Source organism: Saimiri boliviensis, chromosome 14 (assembly GCF_048565385.1).
Source record: "Saimiri boliviensis isolate mSaiBol1 chromosome 14, mSaiBol1.pri, whole genome shotgun sequence".
Classification (NCBI taxonomy): domain Eukaryota; kingdom Metazoa; phylum Chordata; class Mammalia; order Primates; family Cebidae; genus Saimiri; species Saimiri boliviensis.
The window spans coordinates 27,505,395-27,531,613 of NC_133462.1; the positions used below are offsets into that span (position 1 = coordinate 27,505,395).

General features: G+C 40.6%; 1 protein-coding gene and 1 long non-coding RNA gene across 7 annotated transcripts in view; one reads left to right on the top strand and one right to left on the bottom strand.

Annotated features, from left to right (window-relative positions):
• LOC104650337 (uncharacterized) overlaps positions 1 to 1,673 on the top strand; it is an 86,898-nt gene extending 85,225 nt beyond the window's left edge. For 2 of the 3 annotated variants that reach the window (XM_039465459.2, XM_074385652.1), the window contains one exon: positions 183 to 1,673. In XM_039465459.2, the coding sequence (XP_039321393.2) occupies positions 183 to 1,570 (1,388 nt within the window). In that variant the 3' untranslated portion in view covers positions 1,571 to 1,673. The remainder of the gene's footprint in view (positions 1 to 182) is intronic. The other variant, XM_074385651.1, reaches the window with a different exon arrangement.
• The window catches only part of LOC141581140 (uncharacterized), a 53,835-nt gene extending 35,733 nt beyond the window's left edge, over positions 1 to 18,102 (bottom strand). For 2 of the 4 annotated variants that reach the window (XR_012513691.1, XR_012513688.1), the window contains exons 1-2: positions 17,655 to 18,102; positions 14,536 to 14,622 (exon numbers count right to left, since the gene is read on the bottom strand). This is a non-coding gene — a long non-coding RNA (uncharacterized LOC141581140). Of the gene's footprint in view, positions 1 to 5,971; positions 7,831 to 14,535; positions 14,623 to 17,654 lie in introns of those variants that run through there. The other 2 variants (XR_012513690.1, XR_012513689.1) reach the window with 2 other exon arrangements.
• Positions 18,103 to 26,219: the final 8,117 nt, after the last annotated feature.

Below are 26,219 nucleotides of genomic sequence, written 5' to 3' on the forward strand. Positions count from 1 at the left end.
TCCTCCAATATATTTTGGTCACTATGTTTTTATTACATTTATTTGTCTATGAGGGACTTAGGGCCTATGGTATTTTATTATGGCATCTTGCTTATGTAGTTTGTATAATATAGGTTAGATTTGTAAGGTATGTCTCTCTAAGTATAGTAAGTTTAATAATTTGTTGTTTTTATTTCTTTCAGCTATATGTTCTTTTCCCAAAGACCTTTGGCCGGAGCAAGACATAAAAGATTCTTTTCAACAAGTGATACTGAGAAGATATGGAAAATGTGGACCTGAGAATTTACAGTTAAGAAAAGGCTGTGAAAGTGTGGTGGATGAGTGTAAGGTGCAAAAAGTTTATAATGAACTCAACCAGTGTTTGACAACTACCCAGAGCAAAATATTTCAATGTGATCAATATGTGAAAATCTTTCATAAATTTTTAAATTCAAATAGACATAAGATAAGACATACTGGAAAGAAACCTTTCAAATGTAAAAAATGTGACAAATCATTTTGCATGCTTTTACACCTAAGTCAACATAAAAGAATTCACATTAGAGAGAATTCTTACCAATGTGAAGAATGTGGCAAAGCTTTTAAGTGGTTCTCAACCCTTACTAGACACAAGAGAATTCATACTGGAGAGAAACCCTTCAAATGCGAAGAATGTGGCAAAGCTTTTAAGCAGTCCTCAACACTTACTACACATAAGATAATTCATACTGGAGAAAAACCCTTCAAATGTGAAGAATGTGGCAAAGCCTTCAACCGGTCCTCACACCTTACTACACATAAGATAATTCATACTGGAGAAAAACCCTACAAATGTGAAGAATGTGGCAAAGCTTTTAACCAGTCTTCAACCCTTACTACACATAAATTCATTCATGCTGGAGAGAAACCCTACAAATGTGAAGAATGTGACAAAGCCTTTAACCGATTCTCATACCTTACTAAACATAAGATAATTCATACTGGAGAGAAATCTTATAAATGTGAAGAATGTGGCAAAGGCTTTAACTGGTCCTCGACCCTTACTAAACATAAAAGAATTCATACTGGAGAGAAACCCTATAAATGCAATGAATGTGGCAAAGCTTTTAATGAGTCTTCAAACCTTACCACACATAAGATGATTCATACTGGAGAGAAACCCTACAAATGTGAAGAATGTGGCAAAGCCTTTAACCGGTCCCCACAACTTACTGCACATAAAGTAATTCATACTGGAGAGAAACCCTACAAATGTGAAGAATGTGGCAAAGCTTTTAGCCAATCCTCAATTCTTACTACACATAGGAGAATTCACACTGGAGAGAAACCCTACAAATGTGAAGAATGTGGCAAAGCTTTTAACCGGTCCTCAAACCTTACTAAACATAAGATAATTCATACTGGAGAGAAATCTTACAAATGTGAAGAATGTGGTAAAGCCTTTAACCAATCCTCAACTCTTACTAAACACAGGAAAATTCATATTGTAAAAAAACCTTACAACTATGAAGAATGTGGCAATACTTTTAACCAGTCCTTGAACCTTATTAAACAAAATAATTCATACTGGAGAGGAACTCTACAAATGTAAAGAATGTAGCAAAGCCTTTAACCAGTCCTCAATTCTTACTAAGTATTAAAAAATTTATACTGTACAGAAATCCGGTGAGTGTGAAAAACATGGCAAAGCCTTTAATAAGCCCTCAATTCTTAACAGACATAAGATAATTTATACTGGAAAGAAACTCTACAAACCAGAAATATGAGACAATGCTTTTGACAACACCTCAAACTTTTCTAACCATAAAAGAGATTATCCTGGTGAGAAATCCTAGAACTCTGAAGAATGAGACAAGGCCTTTAAATGGTTGTCAAACTTGATTTAGGTAAGCTAATTTATAGCAGAAAAAATGCCTACACGTGTGAACAGTGTGGCCAAACTTGTAACCAATGCTCATTCCTTATTGTACAGGAAAGCATTTATACTTGAGATAAATTTTACAAATATAAAGACTGAAATACCCATTTTTATCTTACTCAAATGTTACTCACATCTCATACCACATGCTCACATCTTAACACCAGAGAACTCACACTTATACTAAAAGCATTATAAGTGCAATTTCTATCAAAAGATTTTTCCAAAAATACAAGCTTTTGTAGTGAAGAGTATTTATTTGAAGATGAACATTACAAATATAAAAAGGGTTGTAGTGCTTTACTTGCATCACATTTTATTTTAGACATTTTGTTCTAGAGGAAAACTCTGAAGTAGTTGCTCAAACTTTGTTCTGCATCAGGGGATTTATATTGAAGAAAAATTGTGCAGATGTAATAGATTTGGAAAAACTTTCAAAAACTACAGCTTAGAAAATAACAGAGTTTATAGTAGGAGATATTTTTGTGGATGTTTAAATCTATGCAAATATCAGAGGATTTATGGTAGAAATACACAAGGCACTGACACTTCAGATATACTAAATCAGAGTGCTAAGTACAGAAAATCTAAAACTAAAGTTGGTAGAAAAATTATTTGTATATAACTTTAAGAGGATCATAAGGTTTTTTGCAGAATTATTATTGCATATAAACTATATTTCTTGAAAAGTATTACAGATTTTGTGAGAAGTGAATAATAATGTCTTTCAACCTTAAAATTACTTTCTGCTGTTTCTTCATTTCTATTGGATTCACACATGAAAGCATGGGATCAATTGTTGCTGCATCAAAGAAGGGAAAGATTCTTTTGTTTTGGTTTGGTTTTTGAGATAGATTTTTGCTCTTGTTGCCTAAGCAGGAGAACCTCCACATCCCTGGTTGAAGCGATTCTCCTTTCTCAGCCTCCCAAATACCTGGGATTACAGGCTGCTGTCACCATGCCCAAATAATTTTTGTATTTTTAGCAGAGATGTGGTTTTACCATGTTGGTGGTCTTGAGCTCCTAACCTTGTAATCCACCCACTGGGCCTCTCAAAGTGCTGAAATTACAGGCATGAGCCACTGCACCTGGCAAAGACATTATTTTTCATCAGGTGGGCATTATTTATGATCTTTTCTATAGAAAAGTAAGACATTAAAATGCATAATGAAAATCTCAGTGGAGAGCCTCTTAGAGGTTAACTTATAATATTGAGTGATTAATGATGTAGGTGTTCAGAGTAATATTCTGCATTATCATGCAAAGACAACATGTTTAATTTTATTTAAAATTAGTAGTATATTATACTAGTTGTACTTTTATATAATAAAATGCAGTACATTTTTTAAAATTTTAGATTATGTGTGAAGTTAACAGTTTAATTCAACATTTTTACATGTTAAATATTATTCTGCATTCAATGAAGCATTATGCCACAAATTTTAACCTCTTCCACCTTACTCAAGGGTATAGGTAAAACATGATACAGGAGGCTGAGGCAGGAGAATTGCCTGAACCCAGGAGACGGAGGTTGCGGTGAGCCAAGATCGCGCCATTGCACTCCAGCCTGGGTAACAAGAGCGAAACTCCGTTTAAAAAAAAAAAAAGAAATATTGTTTCTGTAGATTAAATTTTTTTTTTTTTTTTTGAGACAGAGTTTCGCTCTTGTTACCCAGGCTGGAGTGCAATGGCGTGATCTCGGCTCACTGCAACCTCCACCTACTGGGCTCAGGCAATTCTCCTGCCTCAGCCTCCTAAGTAGCTGGGATTACAGGCACGCACCACCATGCCCAGCTAACTTTTTGTATTTTTAGTAGAGACGGGGTTTCACCTTGTTGACCAGGATGGTCTCAATCTCTCGACCTCGTGATCCACCCGCCTCGGCCTCCCAAAGTGCTGGGATTACAGGCTTGAGCCACCACGCCCGGCCAAATTTTTATTCTGTTTTTAGTCATTTAAATTTATTTTATATTTATGCAATATATGGCATATTTTAATACAGGAATACAATATATAATAATAACATCAGTGTTAGGTCAGGCATCCTTCACCTCTAGCATTTATTCTTTGTTTTACAAACAATCCAATTCTACACTTAAAAATTTTTTTTACATGTACAATTGTTATTTACTACAGTTTTTGTTGTTGTTGTTGTTTGTTTTGTTTTGTTTGAGACGGAGTCTTGCTCTGTCACCCAGACTGTAGTGCAATGGCACAATCCTGGCTTACAGCATCCTCTGCCACCCAGGTCAAGCTATTCCTCTGCCTCAGCCTCCTGAGTAGCTGGGACTAAAGGCACGTGCCACCACACCTGGCTAATTGTGGGGGTTTTTTTTTATATTTTAGTAGAGATGGGGTTTCACCATGTTGGCCAGGATGGTCTTGATCTCCTGACCTCGTGATCCACCTGCCTCAGCCTCCCAAAGTGCTGGGATTACAGGCTTGAGCCACCATGCCCAGCCCTACAGGGTTATTTTTATGGTCATAATAACAATTATAGACAAGTGTAAATATGATTTATTTTTAAATTCTTAATATTTTTTTCAAATTTCTTATATATTTTTCTTTGAACATGTGGCCTGTCTGCCTGCAAACACATACAGACTTTTAGTTTTGATTTACATGGAGTTAAATATATATTAGTCTAAAGACAAACCTTAGGTGTAAGAAAATTATGGAGTGTGAGTATCAGTTTGAAAAGAGCAATATGGGAACAAAAATCATTTTGAGGTGACTACTATAAAACTAAAAACCTAAAAAAATGCTGAAAGTACACACATACTTTGTGCTTTGTATTGAATTTATTACTGTAAAATCCATGACTTCCAGTTCTGAATCTTCCCATGTAAATTCTCTGTATTTACTTGCCTGGTACTCATGCTAGAACTGTACTTTGTGTCTTACATTTTTTTTTTGTTTTATAATTTATGAAGTATTTATTATGTGAGCTGGTCTGTGCTTATAAGACTTTTTAGAAAATTTAGTACACTCAAATGATTTTTAGATGTTAATTCCAAAATTAGTGTATTGTGACACTTTATTGAGTTGGAGCACTCCATTTTGTATTTTGTGTGTGTGTGTGTGAGACGGAGTTTCACTCTTGTTACCCAGGCTGGAGTGCAATGGCGCGATCTTGGCTCACTGCAACCTCTGCCTCCTGGGTTCAGGCAATTCTCCTGCCTCAGCCTCCTGAGTAGCTGGGATTACAGGCATGCGCCACGATGCCCAGCTAATTTTTTGTATTTTTAGTAGAGACGGGGTTTCACCATGTTGACCAGGATGGTCTCGATCTCTTGACCTCGTGATCCACCCGCCTCGGCCTCCCAAAGTGCTGGGATTACAGGCTTGAGCCACCGTGCCCGGCCTGTTTTGTTTTGTTTTTCCTGAGACGGAGTCTGTCTCTGTTGCCCAGGCTGGAGTACAGTAATGCCGCTGGCTCACTGCAACCTCCACCTCTTGGGTTCAAATGATTCTCCAGCCTCAGCCTCCCAAGTCACTGGGATTACAGGCATGCGCCACCATGCCCAGGTAATTTTTGTATTTTTAGTAGAGATGGGGTTTCACCATGTTGACCAGGATGGTCTCGATCTCTTGACCTCGTGATCCACCCGCCTCTGCCTCCCAAAGTGCTAGGATTACAGGCTTGAGTCACTGTGCCTGGCAAGTCATGAGGATGCTTTAATGTGTAAAGGTAGCAAACATACATTACAGTTTTTGCTGTATAATAGATGCTCCATAATAATATTTCTGCTGGAGTTAGTTTGTAACTTCAACTCAGAGATGAAAAATATCAATGGTGAAGAAGTAAGATTGATTCTTAATTTAGAGAGGGTATCTTTTTCCAGACTGTAAAACTGATTCTTTCTGAATTTAAAGAGCAATTCTGGCTGAGGCAGAGGAATCATCTGAGGTCAGGAGTTTGAGAGCAGCCTGGTGAAACCTGGTCTCTACTAAAACTACAAAAATTAGCCAGGCATGGTGGTGCGTGCCTATAGTCCCAGCTACTCCGGAGGCTGAGGCAGGATAATTGCTTGAACCCAGGAGGCAGAGGTTGCAGTGAGCCAAGATTGTGCCATTGCACTCCAGCCTGGGAAACAGAGCAAGACTCCTTCTCTTTCTGTTTTTGTTTTCTTTCTTTGAGACTCCTTCTCCAAAAAAAAAAAAAAAAAAAAGATTCTGATTTTTTTTTCTACTTCTCTTCACGTGTTTGTTTTATGTATATTCCAACCATGTATGTATCACAGCCCTTCTTTTTCTCAGTTATAGCTATAGTTTTCTCATTGTTGTCTTCATGCCTTTTCCTTTCACATGGTATTTTGTAGATTTTGATGAGAAAGTTGGCATTTTTATTGCACTCAAAATTGGTTTTAACTGGAGATTTTGCTTATCAGTATAACTTTCAGATCAGTTAATTAAGATAAAAGGTGGCCAGGTGTGGTGGCTCATGCCCGTAATCAAAGTGTGGCAAATACACAACTTGCTAGAAAACATAGAAATTACATTTTAAAGGGAGTTTAATGGTAAGAAAACAATTTTAAATTTATTTTTCTGTGGTATACTGACTGTACAATTTACATTTCCATGCAGAATGTTCTAAGCGTGACTGTTAAAGGTTGCAAAATAATGATCTCTGTGAATTTAAAATTTTGAAAAATATGTATTTCTATATTGATTTTACAATTTGGAGAAATTTCTCATTCTTTTTATGTATTTTTTTAGTGGGAGAAATTTACAATTTTCATTTTTACTCATCAAACTGTAGCCAACTCCTCGCTCATTCTCTGAAAACCATTTGGAGATCCTGATATGTTTTGAGTTAAAACATCTGTTATTAGGCATGCAAACTAGATGACTGTGTTCAGCAATACCTGCCCCTTTAGTATCTTTCATACCATTACCATGCTTGGGATACCAGAAACTCCAGGTACCCCAAGCTAAAAGCAAAAATCCTAAACTACATTGGCTTCTCCCATGCAATGTGCTGGGCCTAGAACATGCTGTTAAATGTCAGAGTTCCCATGGTTATGACTGACAAATTAAATGAAAACAATAGCCCCAAAACTATATATTTTTGATACTGTTTAGCCAAGATTGTCACAAATACCCAGGCAGTATTTGACATGTTATTCTTCTATAATGTTTTTAAAATATTTTGCTTTAACTTGACAGATAAAATGTGTACTTTTTCTATAGAACATAATATTTTGAAGTATATATACAATGTTAAATTATTATTTCTAGGTAATTAATACTTTACCTCACATAGTTAACATTTTTGTGGTGAGACCATGTGACATTATTTTTCAAAAATCTAAATACATTATTATGAAGTATAGTCATCATGTTGTACAATAAATCTCTTGAACTGATTTCTCCTATTTGACAATAATTACCCATTATGTGACATACATTTTTCCAACCCTCCATTCTAAATACCTTGACATCCGATAGTCACCATTTTACTGTCTACATCAATGGGATTAATTTTCTGGAATCCATGTGGAAGTGAAATTATGAGATATTTATTAATCTTTCTGTGCCTGGCTTATCCCAAATAATATAATGCCCTCCAGCTTTATCCATGTGATTGAAAGTAATAGTTTTTTTTTTTTTTTTTTAGGTCACACATGGTGGCTCACTCTTGTAATCCCAGCACTGTGGGAGGCCAAGGCAAGTGGACTGCTTGAGCCCACAGTTTAAGACCAACTGGGACAACATGGGGAAACCCAGTCTCTACTAAAAATACCAAAAAAAAAAACCCAAAAACCCCAAAACAACAACAGCAAATCAACTTGGCATGGTGGTGCAGGCTTTTAATCCCAGCTACCTGAGAGGCTGAGGCATGAGAATCCCTTGAACCAGGGATGCAGAGTTTGCAGTCAACTGAGATCGTTCCACTCCACTCCAGCCTGGGCAACATAGCAAGACTAGGTCTCGAGAAAAAAAAAAACAGAAATCATCTTATTTAAATAATAAATAGTATTCCATTATGTGTATCTACCACCTTGTCTTCATTTACATATTAGATGTTGAACTGTTTATTCTGTATTTTGACGACTGTGAAAAGTGCCGCAAACAACAGAAGTGCAAACGTTTCTTCATTCTGATATTATTTGTTTTGTATATATACCCAGTAATGCAATTGCTGTATTACATGGTAGTTAGGTTTTTTGGGAACTCTGTAGTTTGTTTTTCATAGTGGCTGTCCTCATTTACATTCAAACCAAAGTGTGTAAGTAAGCATTCCATTTTCTTCACATTTTTTACCAAGTGTTTTTTGTTTGGTTTTTTTAAATGAGAATCATTGTAATAGGAATGAGTTGATATCTCATAGTTTTTATTTCTTTGCTTGCCTTTTTTTAAATCATAATTGAAATTGAGCATTTTAAAATATATCCGTTGGCCATATGTGTGTCTTTTCTTGAAAAATTTCAGCTATTTGCTTATTTTTAATAGTTATTAGTTTTTTGTTGTAATGTCATTTTTTAAATATATTTTTGATATTAAACCCTTGTCACATGTATAATTTGCAAATATTTTCTCCCTTTTTTTTTTTTTTTTTTTTTTGAGACGGAGTTTCGCTCTGGTTACCCAGGCTGGAGTGCAATGGCGCGATCTCGGCTCACCGCAACCTCCGCCTCCTGGGCTCAGGCAATTCTCCTGTCTCGGCCTCCTGAGTAGCTGGGATTACAGGCATGCGCCACCATGCCCAGCTAATTTTTTGTATTTTTTTTAGTAGAGACGGGGTTTCACTATGTTGACCAGGATGGTCTCGATCTCTTGACCTCGTGATCCACCCGCCTCGGCCTCCCAAAGTGCTGGGATTACAGGCTTGAGCCACCGCGCCCGGCCTTCCCTTTTTTTTTAGTTGTCACATTCCGTTGATTGTATCAGATTTTGCACAGCAGCTTTTTAATTTGAAGTGATCTGTCTTGTTTATTCTTTCTTTTGTGTCCTGGGATATTTAGGTTAAATCAAAAAACTTGCTGCCCAGACCAATGTTATAGGGCTTTCACTCTATTTTTTGATAGTAGTAGTTTCAGAGTTTCACGCCTTACATTAAAGTCACTAATTTATGCCGGGCGCGGTGGCTCAAGCCTGTAATCCCAGCACTTTGGGAGGCCAAGGCGGGTGGATCACGAGGTCGAGAGATTGAGACCATCCTGGTCAACATGGTGAAACCCCGTCTCTACTAAAAGTGCAAAAAATTAGCTGGGCATGGTGGCACGTGCCTGTAATCCCAGCTACTCAGGAGGCTGAGGCAGGAGAATTGCCTGAGCCCAGGAGGCGGAGGTTGCGGTGAGCCGAGATCGCGCCATTGCTCTCCAGCTTGGGTAACAAGGGCAAAACTCCGTCTCAAAAAAAAAAAAAAAAAAAAAGTCACTAATTTATTTTGAGTTTATTTTTATATATGGTGTGAGAAGAGGGTCTCTTTTTTTTTCTCTACATGTGGATATAAGGTTTTCTTTTAACATCATTTATTGAAGATACTGTTCTTTCCATTTTAAAAAGTCATCTGTATTTAAAATCAGTTAGCTGTAAATACACAAATGTATTTCTGCTCTTTTTTTCTTCTGCTCCATTGGCCTATGTTTCCCTTTTTATTGAAGTACCATATTGTTTTGGTTACCATAGTTTTGTAGTATATTTCAAAGTCAGGTAGGGTGATACCTTCACTTTTTTGTCATGATTGCTTTGGCTATTCAGGGTCTTTTTTGGTACCATGTGAATTTTAGATATACTTTTTAAAAATTTCTATGAAGTATGTCACTGGTATTTTGATAGAGGTTGCATTATATCTGTAGAAAATTTTGTGTAATACAAATATTTAACTATTAATAATGCTAGTTCATGAATAATATTCCATTTATGTATTAATTTCTATAATGTTCTTTAGAGTAAAATGTAGTATGTTTCAAGTTTTTGGTTAAATTTATATCAAACTATAGTTTTTTGTTTGTTCCTTTTTTTTTCTTGAGACTGAGTCTCACTGTCACCCAGGCTGCAGTGCAGTGGTGCTGTCTCAGCTCACTGCAACCTCCTCCTCCCGGCTTAAAGTAATTCTTCTGCCTCATCTCCCGAGTAGCTGGGACTAGAGCCACCCACCACCATGCTCATCTAATTTTTGTATATTTAGAAGTTATGAGGTTTCACCATAGTGGCCAGGCGGGTCTTAAACTCCTGACCTTGTGATGTGCCCACCTCAGCCTCCCAAAGTGCTGGGATCACAGGGTAAGCCACTGTGCCAGGTCTGAAGATAGTTAATGTATAAAAATGCTATGACTTCTTGATGGTGCTTTTGTGTTTTGAAAGTTTAATAAATTTGTTTTGTTGTTGCTGTTGTTTGAGATGGTGTGTCTGTCAGACTGGAGCACAGTGGCATGAACTCAGCTCACTGCAGCCTCTGCCTCCAGGGTTCAAGTGATTCTCCAGCCTCAGCCTCCCAAGTAGCTGAGACAGACACCCACCACTGCACCTGGCTAATTTTTGTATTTTTGTAGAGACAAGGTTTCACTATGTTGGCCAGGCTGGTCTTGAATTCCTGACCTTGTGATCTGCTCATCTCATACTCCCAAAGTGCTGGGATTACAGACATGAGCCACTGAACCCAGTCCTGTTTATTATTTTTAATATTTACTAAAGTTTTAGGCTTTTGTATACTTCAGATTATGTATAGGGATAAAAGAAAATTGTGCAGTAATAATTTAACTTTCTTTTGTTCAATCTGGAGATCTTTAATTTTGCCCTTTATTTTGCTTCTTTTGGACATTTAGTACTACGTTTAATAAGACTGACTAGAGTGGGCATCCTTACTTCGTTCTAGCCCTTTTTCTTTCTCTTTTTTTTTTAAAGAAGGGGTTTCACCATGTTGGTCAGGCTGGTCTTGAACTCCTGACCTTAGGTGGTCCACTCACCTCGGCCTCCAAAGTGTGCTTGGATTACAGGCGTGAGCCACCACGCCAGGCCTTGTTCTAGCTCTTAAGAGTAAAAGCTTGCAACATATCCCTGTTCAGTACAGTGTTAGCATTTTTTGGTTATATGTGGCACTTATTGGCTGAAGTGCATTTTTGTTCTATACCTATATTTTGTCAGAGATTTATCATAAAGGAATGTTAAACTTTGTCAAACTTCTATTGTGCATTTTTTTTCTTTTCCCATTCTGCATCTATTTAAATGTTAGAGGTGTGAAATCAAAACTAATTCTACATACAAACAATCATCAGATACTGCTATGAACATCTCTATGCATGCAAACTAGAATATTTGGAGAAAATGAATAAACTCCTGGAGACACACAAGTTTGCAAGATCGAACCAAGAAGAAACAGAACTTTTGAGCAGGGCAAAAATACATAAAATATATAATGAAATTGAATTAGTAATAAAAAACATACCAACTATAAAAAGGCCTGAATTAGATAAGATCACTGCCAAATTTTACTACATATACAAAGATGAACTGCTACTAATTCCACTGAATGTATTCCAAAAAATCCAGGTGGAATTTTACCCTAATTTATTATATAAAATCTGCATCATCTTGATACCAAAGTCTAGTGAAGACACAACAACAGCAAAAAAACTATGGCCACTATTTTTGGTGAACATCGAAACAAAACTCCTCCATGAAATACTAACAAGCTGAGTCCACAGGGAAATCAACAAGTTACTTTGCCACAATCGTGAGGATTATATCACTTGTGCAAGGATGTTTCATCGTGTACAAGTCAATACGTGTGATTCACCATGTAATTAAAAGCAAAAAATTATATGATTAACACCATAGATGCACAAAAAGCATTCAAGAAAATCCAATATTCATGAAAATATTCTCAACAAAGTAGGCATTGATGAAACATACCTCAAAATAATTAAAAGCCATGTATGACAAATCCTCCACCATCATACTGAACAGGCAAAAGCTGCGTGCATTTCTCATTAGAATAAAAGTTAAGACTATCCACTCTAAACAATCCTATTCAACATAGTTCTGGAAGTCCTAGTCAGCGCAATCCAACAAAATAAATAGCATTCAAACAGGAAAAGAAGTGAAATTATCTTCACTCATGATATAATTCTCTACCTCGAAAACGTTAAGATTTTACCAAAAGACTCCTAAGCTTAAAAATGACTTCAGGTCAGGCCGGGCGCGGTGGCTCAAGCCTGTAATCCCAGCACTTTGGGAGGCCGAGGCGGGTGGATCACGAGGTCGAGAGATCGAGGCCATCCTGGTCAACATGGTGAAACCCCGTCTCTACTAAAAATACAAAAAATTAGCTGGGCATGGTGGCGCGTGCCTGTAATCCCAGCTACTCAGGAGGCTGAGGCAGGAGAATTGCCTGAACCCAGGAGGCAGAGGTTGCAGTGAGCCAAGATCGCGCCATTGCACTCCAGCCTGGGTAACAAGAGTGAAACTCCGTCTCACACACACACACACACACACACACACACACAAAATACAAAATGGAGTGCTCCAACTCAATAAAGTGTCACAATACACTAATTTTGGAAGAATTAACACTCCAGCCTGGGTAACAAGAGCGAAACTCCGCCTCAAAAAAAAAAAAAAAAAAAAAATAGGAATAGCAGATGTCAAATGGCCAACACAGAATCTAACTTGTTTAATACCAATTATCATTAGTGGAAATACTAAATTGCTTCATTTCTGTAATTTTTGCTGCTTCATAAGATGCTTTTAATGAATAAAATCTGCTTTATAATTTGGTACCTGATAACTTCTCTCTGTGGGTTTTGAATTGGCTGACTTAACCAAAATACCAGCTCTTACCATCTAACTACCATTAAAAGGAACTCATAAGGCGGTCAACAGTTTCACTTTCAACTTTTATTAGAAGTTAATTTACCAAAAAATTTTTCTTTATGGCTGTTTGAATAGTTGGGCTTTTGCTAATCACTCATAAGCAACAGAATTATAGTTTGCAAACTCTAATACAGAACACTTAACATTCATATCAGACAACCATGATTATGATGTATGTATCTGGTATAAACAATCTTTTTTGCATATTGAATTGTGCATTTTTTTTCTTCCTTGATATGTATGAGATTCACCAGTGCCACTATTTCTTTTATGGTGGCATAAAGAACTGTCATTGGCCGGGCGTGGTGGCTCAAGCCTGTAATCCCAGCACTTTGGGAGGCCGAGGCGGGTGGATCACGAGGTCGAGAGATCGAGACCATCCTGGTCAACACGGTGAAACCCCATCTCTACTAAAAATACAAAAAATTAGCTGGGCATGGTGGCGGATGCCTGTAATCCCAGCTACTCAGGAGGCTGAGGCAGGAGAATTGCCTGAACCCGGGAGGCGGAGGTTGCGGTGAGCCGAGATCGCGCCATTGCACTCCAGCCTGGGTAACAAGAGCGAAACTCCGTCTCAAAAAAAAAAAAGGACTGTCATTTGCATTATCCATTAAAAACCCGTGGCAGCTCATGGTATTATTGACCATATATTCTACTGTCTTTTTGCAGATTTAAATATTTTATTGTGTCAATTTAATATTTAGATGTGTGTTACATGTCTGAATAATCTGTAATTAACTTGATCTTTTGTAATGGTGATTGTAATTAGCATGCACTGAAAATCCAGCAAAGCAATTATTTTCCTTTTTTTTTTTATTTTGAGACGGAGTTTCGCTCTTGTTACCCAGGCTGGAGTGCAATGGCGCAATCTTGGCTCACCGCAACCTCCGCCTCCCGGGTTCAGGCAATTCTCCTGCCTCAGCCTCCTGAGTAGCTGGGATTACAGGCACGCACCACCATGCCCAGCTAATTTTTTGTATTTTTAGTAGAGACGGGGTTTCACCATGTTGACCAGGATGGTCTCGATCTCTTGACCTCGTGATCCACCCGCCTCGGCCTCCCAAAGTGCTGGGATTACAGGCTTGAGCCACCGCACCCGGCTTTTTTTTTTTTTTTGACACAGTTTCGCTCTTGTTACCCAGGCTGGAGTGCAATGGCGCCATCTCGGCTCACCGCAACCTCCGCCTCCTGGGTTCAAGCAATTCTCCTGCCTCAGCCTCCTGAGTAGCTGGGATTATAGGCACATGCCACCATGCCCAACGAATTTTTTGTATTTTTAGTAGAGACGGGGTTTCACCATGTTGACCAGGATGGTCTCCATCTCTCGACCTCGTGATCCACCCGCCTCGGCCTCCCAAAGTGCTGGGATTACAGGCTTGAGCCACCACGCTCGGCCTATTTTCCTCTTTTTAACTGGAAATCACATTTGTAAGTTATGGTACTTATTATCAGCAGTGCATTCATGATTCAATTTATATTTTGTGTATCTGGTTATAAATGTTATACAGCATTCGATTTGATAAAATATAAATCTATTTGATTTAAATTTAATTGGGGGGATTGTATGTATACTTTAGTTCCTTGAGACTTAGGAAATTAATTCTACAAATCTTATAAATGTATCAGGCTTATATTTTTTGCAAAGCTATAGATACATTTCTGTTTATTAGAATACTGACATTGGTGTTATATATAGTTGTACATACCAGAAAATAAAATGCAAAAATTTCAGCTTAATAAACATTTATGGTAAATAAATACAAGATATAAATTATACATCTTTACAAGGTAGTTATTTACAATCGTTTAGAGCTTACCTGGCCAGCTGAGGCCTATCTTCTTCAAGACTGGGCTGAAATTGCATCTGCTTGGTTACAGTGTCCACTGGGGAGAAATAACCCTAACTGAGAAGGGTCAAAAAAAGAATAATAAATTTTTGGCAAAGAAGTACTCTGTGTGGCCGGGGGCGGTGGCTCAAGCCTGTAATCCCAGCACTTTGGGAGGCCGAAGTGGGTGGATCACGAGGTCCAGAGATCGAGACCATCCTCGTCAACAAGGTGAAACCCCGTCTCTACTAAAAATACAAAAAATTAGCTGGGCATGGTGGCACGTGCCTGTAATCGCAGCTACTCAGGAGGCTGAGGCAGGAGAACTGCCTGAATCCAGGAGGTGGAGGTTGCGGTGAGCCGAGATTGCGCCATTGCACTCCAGCCTGGGTAACAAGAGCGAAACTCCGTCTCAAAAAAAAAAAAAAAAAAAAAAAGAAATACTCTGTGTGAAAAAAAAAAACCCAGCATTGTGTAAAATAAAATTACGTTTAGAGAAAAACAAATGAATCAATTTTCCCAGTTTTTTTTTCTTTTCTTGAGACCGAGTCTTGCTCTGTCACCCAGGCTGGAATTCAATGTGCAATCTCAGTTCACAGCAACCTCTGCCTCCCGGGTTCAAGCGATTCTCCTTCCTCAACCTCCTGAGTAGCTGGAATTATAGGCACTTGCCACCACACCTGACTAATATTTTTATTTTTTTTTATTTTTATTTATTTATTTATTTATTTTTTGAGACGGAGTTTCGCTCTTGTTACCCAGGCTGGAGTGCAATGGCGCGATCTCGGCTCACCGTAACCTCCGCCTCCTGGGTTCAGGCAATTCTCCTGCCTCAGCCTCCTGAGTAGCTGGGATTATAGGCACGCACCACCATGCCCAGCTAATTTTTTGTATTTTTAGTAGAGACGGGGTTTCACTATGTTGACCAGGATGGTCTCGATCTCTTGACCTCGTGATCCACCCGCCTCGGCCTCCCAAAGTGCTGGGATTACAGGCTTGAGCCACCGCGCCCGGCCTAATATTTTTATTTTTAGCAGAAACGGGGTTTCATCATATTAGTAATGTTGGTCTCAAATTTCTGACCTCATGATCCGCCCATGTTGGCCTCCCAAAGGGCTGAGATGACAGGCATGAGCCACTGCGCCGGCTACAACAGTTTTTTTGTTGGTGTTTTGTTGTTGTTGTTGTTGTTGTTGTTTGTTTTTTTGTTTTTATAAAGATTGGGTTTCACCATGATGGCCAGGCTGGTCTTCAACCCCTGACCTCAGGTGATGCACCCACCTCGGCCTCCCAAAGTGCTAGGATTATAGGCGTCAGCCACCGTGCGACCTACAACAGTTATTTTTACGAAAATAAATGCTTCAATGTCAAATATATTTAACTAAAAAATTGCACAAAAAGAACAGAATAGGAATACAGCAAACCAGGGAGGTTAAAGCTTTCTATGACACGAATGACAAAATACTGCTTAGAGAAGTCAGAGATGACACAAACAAATGGGAAAACCATTTTATGCTATGGATAGAAAATATTACAAGTACAGACATAAGCCACTGCACCTGGCTCTGAATTCAATTTTTTTAACAGAAATCTAACTTTGTTATATATTATAAAGTCTAGAAACTGCCTTAAAGCAGTAACAATCTCCTGTAAGATCCTCCCAGTCCCCTTTTGTCCTAACCTTAACTGCATCTGCCTGTAGCTTTCCAAGACTCTAGCTTCTCCCAGCAGAAAGGCTTCTTCCATGAATGGAGTGAGCAGGGTGGGACATGTGCAAGGGAGGCTATCCAGAAAAAACTAACTGGGCCTTTAATAAACTCTTTTTGCAGAGGCTGAGGCCGGACAATCATTTGAACCCGGGGGGTGGAGGTTGCAGTGAGCCTAGCGCCATTACAATCCAGCGTGGGCAATAGGGTGAGACTCCGTTTCAAAAACAAACAAATAAAAAGCAACAAAAAAGCTGGGCTCGGTGGCTCACGCCTGTAATCCTAGCACTTTGGAAGGCTGAGACGGACGGATCACCTGAGATCAGGAGTCCGAGACCAGCCTGACCAATATGGTGAAACCCTGTCTTTAAAAAGCCAAAAAACAGGGCTGGGCGCGGTGGCTCAAGCCTGTAATCCCAGCACTTTGGGAGGCCGAGGCGGGCAGATCACAAGGTCAAGACATCGAGACCATCCTGGTCAACATGGTGAAACCCTGTCTCTACTAAAAATACAAAAAATTAGCTGGGCGTGGTGGCACGTGCTTGTAATCCCAGCTACTCAGGAGGCTGAGGCAGGAGAATTGCCTGAACCCAGGGGGCGGAGGTTGTGGTGGGCCGAGATCTCGCCATTGCATTCCAGCCTGGGTAACAAGAGCGAAACTCCGTCTCAAAAAAAAAAAAAAAAAGACAAAAAAACAAACCAATCTAACTCAGGTGCACTATTTTTAATTACTACATTCAGAGAAACAAAATTCAGGCTTCAGCAACTATAATGTGCCGATTAAGCTCTGATTACATAAGCAGGAAAATTTCACCTTTAATGTACAAATTAAGATATCGCATAACTGTACCTAACAAATTACTAATTCGGTTTTCTTCATCATGCATTTATCATAAGACTTTCCTTCAAGCCTCTCCCATAGACTACAAACAACTACAGCTGGGTGCGCTACAATTCTAGAACCACTGTTGGATTAAATTCTTTAATATTTTTGCAGTGGCTCCCATTAACTTTTTAATAGGAGAAAACAGGAACTGGGTACCCCACGGACAAAAGCCGTTCCCATTCATGAACTCGCACCCCAAGTCAGGATTCTCCCCTGACGACCCTCCCGTGCTCCCTGCACAATCTGGGAGAGACGCGGCTGCGGGTGCGAAGCTGCCCCGGAGAGGGCTCCAGGCCAGGGCGCAGTCACTCGTAGGGGAGAGACGGGACGCCCGGGGCCGGCTGTCAGTGCAGCCGCCATCTTGTGGCTGAAGGAGACTGAGGCCGAGCTTCGCAAGGAGAACTCGGCGCAAATTGTGGGGCTGACCGCGGGGAGGTCTGAGTCCAGCTGCAGTCGCTTCCCACCGGTTCTAAACAACCCCTTCCCCTCTCCTGGGATGACAGACCCAGCACCCTCACCATTTCTAGGCTTCCAGGGGGTCTCGCGTCTTAGCTGTGGATCTCCAAATACCTGCAGGTCACCGGGCCACAGACACTGGGCGTCTTGGAGCCGAGGAGCAGCGAAGACACGTAGAGCTCCAGCTGCAATGAGAGACAAAGGACCCGCCACGTTCCGGAATCCGTCCTGTCTGCTCCAGCTGCGTGTCTGATTGGACAGTTCGTAACTCGGAGTCGTTCATTGGATAACGTTTAAAACCCCACCCCCTCAGGCCCTGAGTGACAGAAGATGTGATTCGATGCTGTGCCAAATCGAGAAAGAGTGACAGCCTGGGCTGCAGTCTTTTCAAGCAGGGCTTCCTCCCTGAGCTGAGCCAGGCCCACTCCAGAGGATATTTGCCTTTAACCTTGTGTATAAGGCCATATGCATTTATAAATAATATATGGCTATACACAAATGAAAATAATAACAAATGTTTTTAAATTTCAGCTTTTTTTTTTTTTTTTTTTTTTTTGAGGAGTCTCATTTTGTCGCCAGGCTAGAGTGCAATGGTGCAATCTCGGCTCACCGCAACCTCTGCCTCCTGGGTTCAAGCGATTCTCCAGCCTCAGCCTCCTGAGTAGCTGGGGCTATAGGCACGTGCCACCACGCCTGGCTAATTTTTGGATTTTTAGTAAAGATGGGGTTTCACCATGTTGGCCAGACTGGTCTGGATCTCTTGACCTCGTGATCCACCCGCCTAGGCTTCCCGAAGTGCTGGGATTACAGGCATGCGCCATCTCGCTCAGCTAACTTTGTGTTTTTAGTACAGACGGGATTTCTCCATGTTGGTCAGGCTGATCTTGAACTCCCGACCTCAGGTGATCCACCCACCTCAGCCTCCAAAGTGCTAGGATTACAGGCATCAGCCACTGTGCCCGGCTTCTTTTCTCTCTCTCTTCTCTCCTCCCCTCCCCTCCCCTCTCTTCCTCTCTCTCTCTCTCTCTCTCTCTCTCTCTCTCTCTCTCTTTTTTTTTTTTTTTTTTTTTTCATACTCCCACTCTTCTTGCCCAGGCTGGATTTCAATAGTGTGATCTTAGTTCACTGCAACCTCCACCTCCCAGGTTCAAGTGATTCTCCTTCCTCAACCTCCTAAGTAGCTGGGATTACAGGTATGCACCATCATGCCCAGCAAATTTTTTGTATTTTTAGTACAGATGGGGTTTTACCCTGTTGGTCAGGCTGGTCTCGAACTCCGGACCTCAGGTGAGCCACTTGTCTCAGCCTTCCAAAGACCTGGGATTACAGACCTTAGCCACTGCACCTGGCCCTCTTATTTTTTATTCTTAGGGAGACCTCATCCAGATTTTGCCTGTTCAGTATGACACTGGCTGAGGATTTGACATAGATGGCTCTATTTTGAGACATATTTCTTCAATGCTTATTTTGCTGAGAACATTTTTATAAATAATTAGAGTTCTTGAATGCCTTTTCTGCATTTATTGTGATAATTATTTTTTGATTTTTGGTAGAGACAGGGTTTCACCACGTTGATCAGGTTGATTTCAAACTCCTGATTTCAGGTAATCCCTCACCTCAGCCTCCCAAAGTGGTGGGATTACAGGCTTGAGCCACCGAGACCAGCTTGTGATAATCATTTTTTAAAAACTATCTTTGCATGGTGTATCACACTTATTTACTTGTATATGATGAAACATCTTTGCATTCATAGAATAGAGTTTACATGATTGTGGCAAAATACCTTTTGCTTTGTGTATGAATTCAGCTTGCTAGTACTTCATGAATTTTTGTTTCAATTTTCACCAAAAATATTGGCATGTAGTTTTCTTTTTTTATTGTGTCTTCACTAGGTTTTGCTATCAAGATAATACTGGTTTCAAATAACATTTTAGGAAGGACTTCTGCCTTGATTTTTGAGATACACTCAGTAGGGGTCATACCAGCTTATCTTTGTATATGTGAAAAACATTGGCTATGAATTCATCTTATCCAGGGCTTTCTATGGCTGGTAGCTGGTTTTATTACTAATTAAATATCTTTAAATGCTTTACATATTGTTGCTGACCTCAGGTGATGCATCCACCTTGGCCTCCCAAAGTGCTGGGATTACAGGTGTGAGCCACCATGCCCGGCCTCTATTTTCTCTAAATTTTTTAGTTTGCTTGCACAGAGAAGTACATAGTAGTCTCTGAGGATGTCTACTATTTATATAAAATTAGTGATGGTTTCACAACTCTAACATTTAAATAGATGCAGAATAAAAATTTGACAAAATTGGCCGGGTGCGGTGGCTCATGCCTGTAATCCCAGCACTTTGGGAGGCCGAGGTGGGTGGATCACAAGCTCAGGAATTCAAGACCAGTCTGGCCAACATGGTGAAACACTGAGTCTATTAAAAATACAAAAATTAGCTGCACATGGTGGCGGGCGCCTGTAATCCCAGCTACTTAGGATGCTGAGGCAGAGAATTGCTTGAACCTGGGAGGCAGAGGTTGCAGTGAGCCGAGATCACCCCACTGCACTCCAGCCTGGGAGACAGAGTAAGACTCAGTCTCAAAAAAAAAATTTGACAAAATTCAACATCTCCTCATAATAAATCACTAAAACATAGTAAGTACAGAACAGATGCATCTAAAGCCAATAAACGCCATGTACAGGAAAAAAAATGCACAGCTAACAGCATACTAAACAGGGAAATGTCAGCTTTTTCTCTAAGACCTAGAACAACACAGGGATGCCTTATTTTCCCTTCTTTTCTATTCTTTCTTTCTCTTTCACTGTTTCCCACTCTTTTCTTTCTTTCTTTCCTTCTTTCTTTTCTTCCTTCCTTCTTTTGATTTCTTTTCTTTCGTTTCCTTCCTTCCTTCCTTTTCTTTTCTTTTTTTTTTTTTTTTTGAGACGGAGTTTCGCTCTTGTTACCCAGGCTGGAGTGCAATGGCGCAGTCTCAGCTCACTGCAACCTCCGCCTCCTGGGTTCAGGCAATTCTCCTGCCTCAGCCTCCTGAGTAGCTGGGATTACAGGCACACGCCACCATGCCCAGCTAATTTTTTGTATTTTTAGTAGAGACGGGGTTTCACCATGTTGACCAGGATGGTCTCGATCTCTTGACCTCATGATCCACCCGCCTCAGCCTCCCAAAGTGCTGGGATTACAGGCTTGAGCCACCGCGCCCGGCTCCTTTCTTCCTTTTCTTTTGATACAGAGTCCCACTCTTTTCACCCAGGCTGGAGTGCAATGGCAGAATCTTGGCTCACTGCAACCTCTGCCTCCCAGGTTCAAATGATTCTCCTGCCTCAGCCTCCCAAGTAATTGGGATTACAGGCATCTGCCTGCATATCTGGCTAATTTTTAAGTTTTTAGTAGAGATTGGGTTTCACCATGTTCGACAAGCTAGTCTCGAACTCCTGATCTCACGTGATCCACCTGCCTTGGCCTTCCAAAGTGCTGGGATTACAGGCATGAGTAATAAATTACAGGCATGAGCCTGGGTGGATGCCCACGTTCTACAGTCTTACTAAACGTTCAAAAAGAAAATTAGAAAATAAAGCAAAGACATTCAGATTGGAAGAAAAGAAGGTAAATTATTTTTGTTTGCAGATAATATGTTTGGGTTTTTTTTTTTGGAGATGGAGTCTAGCTCTGTCACCCTGGTTGAGTGCAGTGGTGCAATCTTGGCTCACAGCAACCTCTGCCTCCCACGTTCAAGCGATTCTCCTGCCTCAGTCTCCCAAGTAGCTGAGACTACAGACACCTGCTGCCGTACCTGGCTAATTTTTTGTACTTTTAGTAGAGACAGGTTTCACCGTGTTACCCAGGATGATCTTGATCTCCTGACCTCGTGATCCACATGCCTCAGCCTCCCAAAGTGCTGGGATTACAGGCGTAAGCCACCATGCCTGGTTGATATAATTTTAAGTACAGAAAATCCTAAGGCTTTACTAAGAACTACTGGAACTAATAAACACATTTATTAATTTTGCAGAATACAAATCAACACCTAAAAATCAGTAGCATTTCTACACATGAACAATTAAGTATCTCAAAATGAAATTAAGAAAAAAAAAATCCCAGCTAGAGTAATTGTAGTAACTATACTTTGAAATAAATTGAAGCAAAACACCTTTTGTTATAATCTAAAGAACATTAAAGTAAAAAAATTAAGTAGGCTGGGTGCAGTGGCTCACACTTGTAATCCCACCACTGTGGGAGGCAGAGGCAGGTGGATCACTTGAGGTCGGGAGTTCGAGAACAGCTTGGTCAACATGGTGTAACCCCATCTCTACCAAAAATGCAAAAATTAGCCAGGCGTGGTAGCACGCACCTGTAATCTCAGCTACTTAGGAGGCTAAGGCAGGAGAATTGCTGAACCCAGGAGTCAGAGGTTGCAGTGAGCCAAGACTGCACCACTATACTCCAGGCTGGGTAACAGAGCAATACTCCATCTTGGGAACAACAACAACAACAACAACAACAACAACAACAACAACAAACAAACCGTAATACACAAATGAAAAATATTACTCATTCATGAACTGGTACTATTAATATGAGTAAATAAGTGTGTAACACAAAATAATCTACAGATATAATGTAACCTCTATCAAAATACCAGTGACTTTGTAAAAATTTTAAAAATGTATTTAAATTTGCCGGGCGCGGTGGCTCAAGCCTGTAATCCCAGCACTTTGGGAGGCCAAGGTGGGTGGATCACGAGGTCAAGAGATCGAGACCATCCTGGTCAACATAGTGAAACCCCGTCTCTACTAAGAATACAAAAATTAGCTGGGCATGGTGGCACGTGCCTGTAATCCCAGCTACTCAGGAGGCTGAGACAGGAGAATTGTCTGAACCCAGGAGGCGGAGGTTGCGGTGAGCCAAGATCGCGCCATTGCACTCCAGCCTGGGTAACAAGAGCAAAACTCCGTCTCAAAAACAAAACCAAAAACAAAAACAAAACAAAATGTATTTAAATTTATATGGTACCACAAAAAACCTTGAATACCCAGAGCAATCAAGCAAAAAAGAAAGGCTAAAGGCATCACATAATCTTACTTTGAAATATACCACAATACTATAGTAACCAAAGCAGTATACTTGAATAAAAATGAACACATAGAAACCAAAAATAGGCCGGGTACAGTGGCTGAAGCCTGTAATCCCAGCACTTTGGGAGGCCGAGGCGGGTGGATCACGAGGTCAAGAGATCGAGACCACCCTGGTCAACATGGTGAAACCCCGTCTTTACTAAAAATACAAAAAAAAAATTAGCTGGGCATGGTGGCGCGTGCCTGTAATCCCAGCTACTCAGGAGGCTGAGGCAGGAGAATTGCCTGAACCCAGGAGGCGGAGGTTGCGGTGAGCCGAGATCGCGCCATTGCACTCCAGCCTGGGTAACAAGAGCAAAACTCCATCTCAAAAAAAAAAAAAAAAAAAAAAGAAAGATTAATATTTCATGATTTCACCTATAGAGTACAAATAACTTAAATATTATTGAAGTAGAAGTAAAATGGTGATCTTAAGATGCCAAGATATTTAAAAAAAAGGGAGGTTTGGAGATATGTCTGTCAATGAATACCTAATTATAGTTAAGTGAGAGGAATAAATTCAAGATATTGTTTGTATAACAGTGACTATAGTTTATAATAGTGTATTCATATTTTTGAAAAATGATAACATGATGTTACAAGCTCTCAGCACAGAAATGTTAACTATGTGACATAAAGCATTAACTACCTAGAATTAAGCATTTGGCAGCGAAACTCCGTCTCAAAAAAAAAAAAAATATGTTTTTAAACATCCTAGAAGGATAACAATGTTTCAAATACTGTATGTTTGTCATTAACTTGGTTGAATAGTATCCAAAATACATAATTTTTGTGTTTTTTCACATAAATTTTCAGCCATAACCATAGAGACTGATATTTACTAGCATGTTCTGGACGCAGCACAATGTATGAGGGGAGCCAATGGAGTCTAGGGCTTCTAAGCTTGGGGCACCTGGAGTTTCTGGTGCTAATGGTAATGGTATGAAAAACAGTAAATGGGCAGGTGTTGTTTATTGTGCCATGACTGTGAACACAGTAAGCAAGTCTGCATGCAAAATAATGGGAAATCTTTTAATCTAACAGTTGCCATAATTTCCCAAATTTTTCAGAGAAAATGACCAAGGAGTTGGCTATACTTAGATGACTAAGAATAATAATTGTAGACTGTACTTCCCTAAAAAAGTTTATGAATCGGAAATTTCTTCAAATTGTAATATCAATACGGAAAAGAAACATTTCGCATTTCAGATTCATGGAAGTCATTTTATTTTATTTATCTAATTTTTTTGAGACAGAGTTTCACTCTTGTTGTCCAGGCTCAAGTGCAATGGCCCAATCTCGGCTCACCGAAACCTCTGTCTCCCGGGTTCAAGAGATTTTCCTGCCTCAGCCTCTCAAGCAGATGGGATTATAGGCATTCACCACCACACCCGGCTAATTTTGTATTTTCAGTAGAGACAGGGTTTCTCCATGTTGGTCAGGCTGGTCTCAAACTCCTGGCATCAGGTGATCTGCCTACCTTGGCCTCCCAAACTGCTGGGTGCTGGGATTACAGGCATGAGCCACTGCACCTGGCCCCATTTTATTTTTTCTTTTTTTGTGCTTACGTTGAAGTGCAATGGTACAATCTCAGCTCACTGCAACCTCCACCTCCCAGGTTCAAGAGATTCTCCTGCCTCAGCCTGCTGAGTAGTTCGGATTAGAGGCATGCACCACCATGCCCGGCTGATTTTGTATTTTTAGTAGAGATGAGGTTTCTCCATGTTGGTCAGGCTGCTCCCAAACTCCTGACTTCAAGTGATCTACCCTCCTCAGCATCCCAAACTGCTGAGATTACAGGTGTAAGCCACAGTGCCCAGCCGAAGTCATTTTATTATTTTGCAATGCTTACATTCACATTTAAAAATAGAAGATTCCACAAGAAAATGTAAGTTATGCTGTATCATAGAAAATTAAATTTAAAATTCTTTTCTTATCAATAGAACTTCTAAACTTTTTTTTTTTTTTGAGACGGAGTTTCGCTCTTGTTACCCAGGCTGGAGTGCAATGGCGCGATCTCGGCTCACCGCAACCTCCACCTCCTGGGCTCAGGCAATTCTCCTGCCTCAGCCTCCTAAGTAGCTGGGATTACAGGCACGCACCACCATGCCCAGCTAACTTTTTGTATTTTTAGTAGAGACGGGGTTTCACCTTGTTGACCAGGATAGTCTCGATCTCTCGACCTCGTGATCCACCCGCCTCGGCCTCCCAAAGTGCTGGGATTACAGGCTTGAGCCACCGCGCCCGGCCCTTTTTTTTTTTTTTTTTTTTTTTTTTTTTGAGACAGAGTGTCACTCTTGTTACCCAGGCTGGAGTGCAATGGCATGATCTCGGCTCGCCGCAACCTCCGCCTCCTGGGTTCAAGCAATTCTCCTGCCTCACCCTCCTGAGTAGCTGGGACTACAGGCACGCACCACCATGCCCAGCTAATTTTTTGTATTTTTAGTAGAGACGGGGTTTCACCACGTTGACCAGGATGGTCTCGATCTCTCGACCTCGTGATCCACCCGCCTCGGCCTCCCAAAGTGCTGGGATTACAGGCTTGAGCCACCGCGCCCGGCCCTTTTTTTTTTTTTTTTTTTTTTTTTTTTTTGAGACAGAGTGTCACTCTTGTTACCCAGGCTGGAGTGCAATGGCATGATCTCGGCTCGCCGCAACCTCCGCCTCCTGGGTTCAAGCAATTCTCCTGCCTCAGCCTCCTGAGTAGCTGGGACTACAGGCACGCACCACCATGCCCAGCTAATTTTTTGTATTTTTAGTAGAGACGGGGTTTCACCACGTTGACCAGGATGGTCTCGATCTCTCGACCTTGTGATCCACCCGCCTCGGCCTCCCAAAGTGCTGGGATTACAGGCTTGATCCACCGCGCCCGGCCTCAACTTTTAATTTCTAAGACATATTTGGCTGAGAGCAGGGGCTCTGTTATATCTCTAATATATATATTTGTATTTGCTACGCTTTGTATAAAAATCTAATAAGAATTTTCCTTTACAGATAAAAATAATGCTAACTGATTCAATCCTCTTGTCTGTGGACAGTGTATGCCAGGCGTCCCCAAACTACGGCCCACAGGCTGCATGCGGCCCCCGGAGGCCATTTATCCCGACCCCCACCACACTTCAGGAAGGGGCACCTCTTTCATTGATGGTCAGTGAGAGGAGCATAGTATGTGGCAGCCCTCCAATGATCTGAGGGACAGTGAACTGGCCTCCTGTGTAAAAAGTTTGGGGATGCCTGGTGTATGCCTTCTATCTGAACTAATCTGAAAGTTATATTGATAAGAAAACTCTCCAGTCAAAACTAATATTTTAGTGCATTAAAAAGACCAACTTTCTCATGAAACCCTACAAAGTACCATGCAAAATGACATGGCATAAAAAGAGCAGTGAGAAGCCGGGCGCGGTGGCTCAAGCCTGTAATCCCAGCACTTTGGGAGGCCGAGGCGGGTGGATCACGAGGTCAACAGATCGAGACCATCCTGGTCAACACGGTGAAACCCC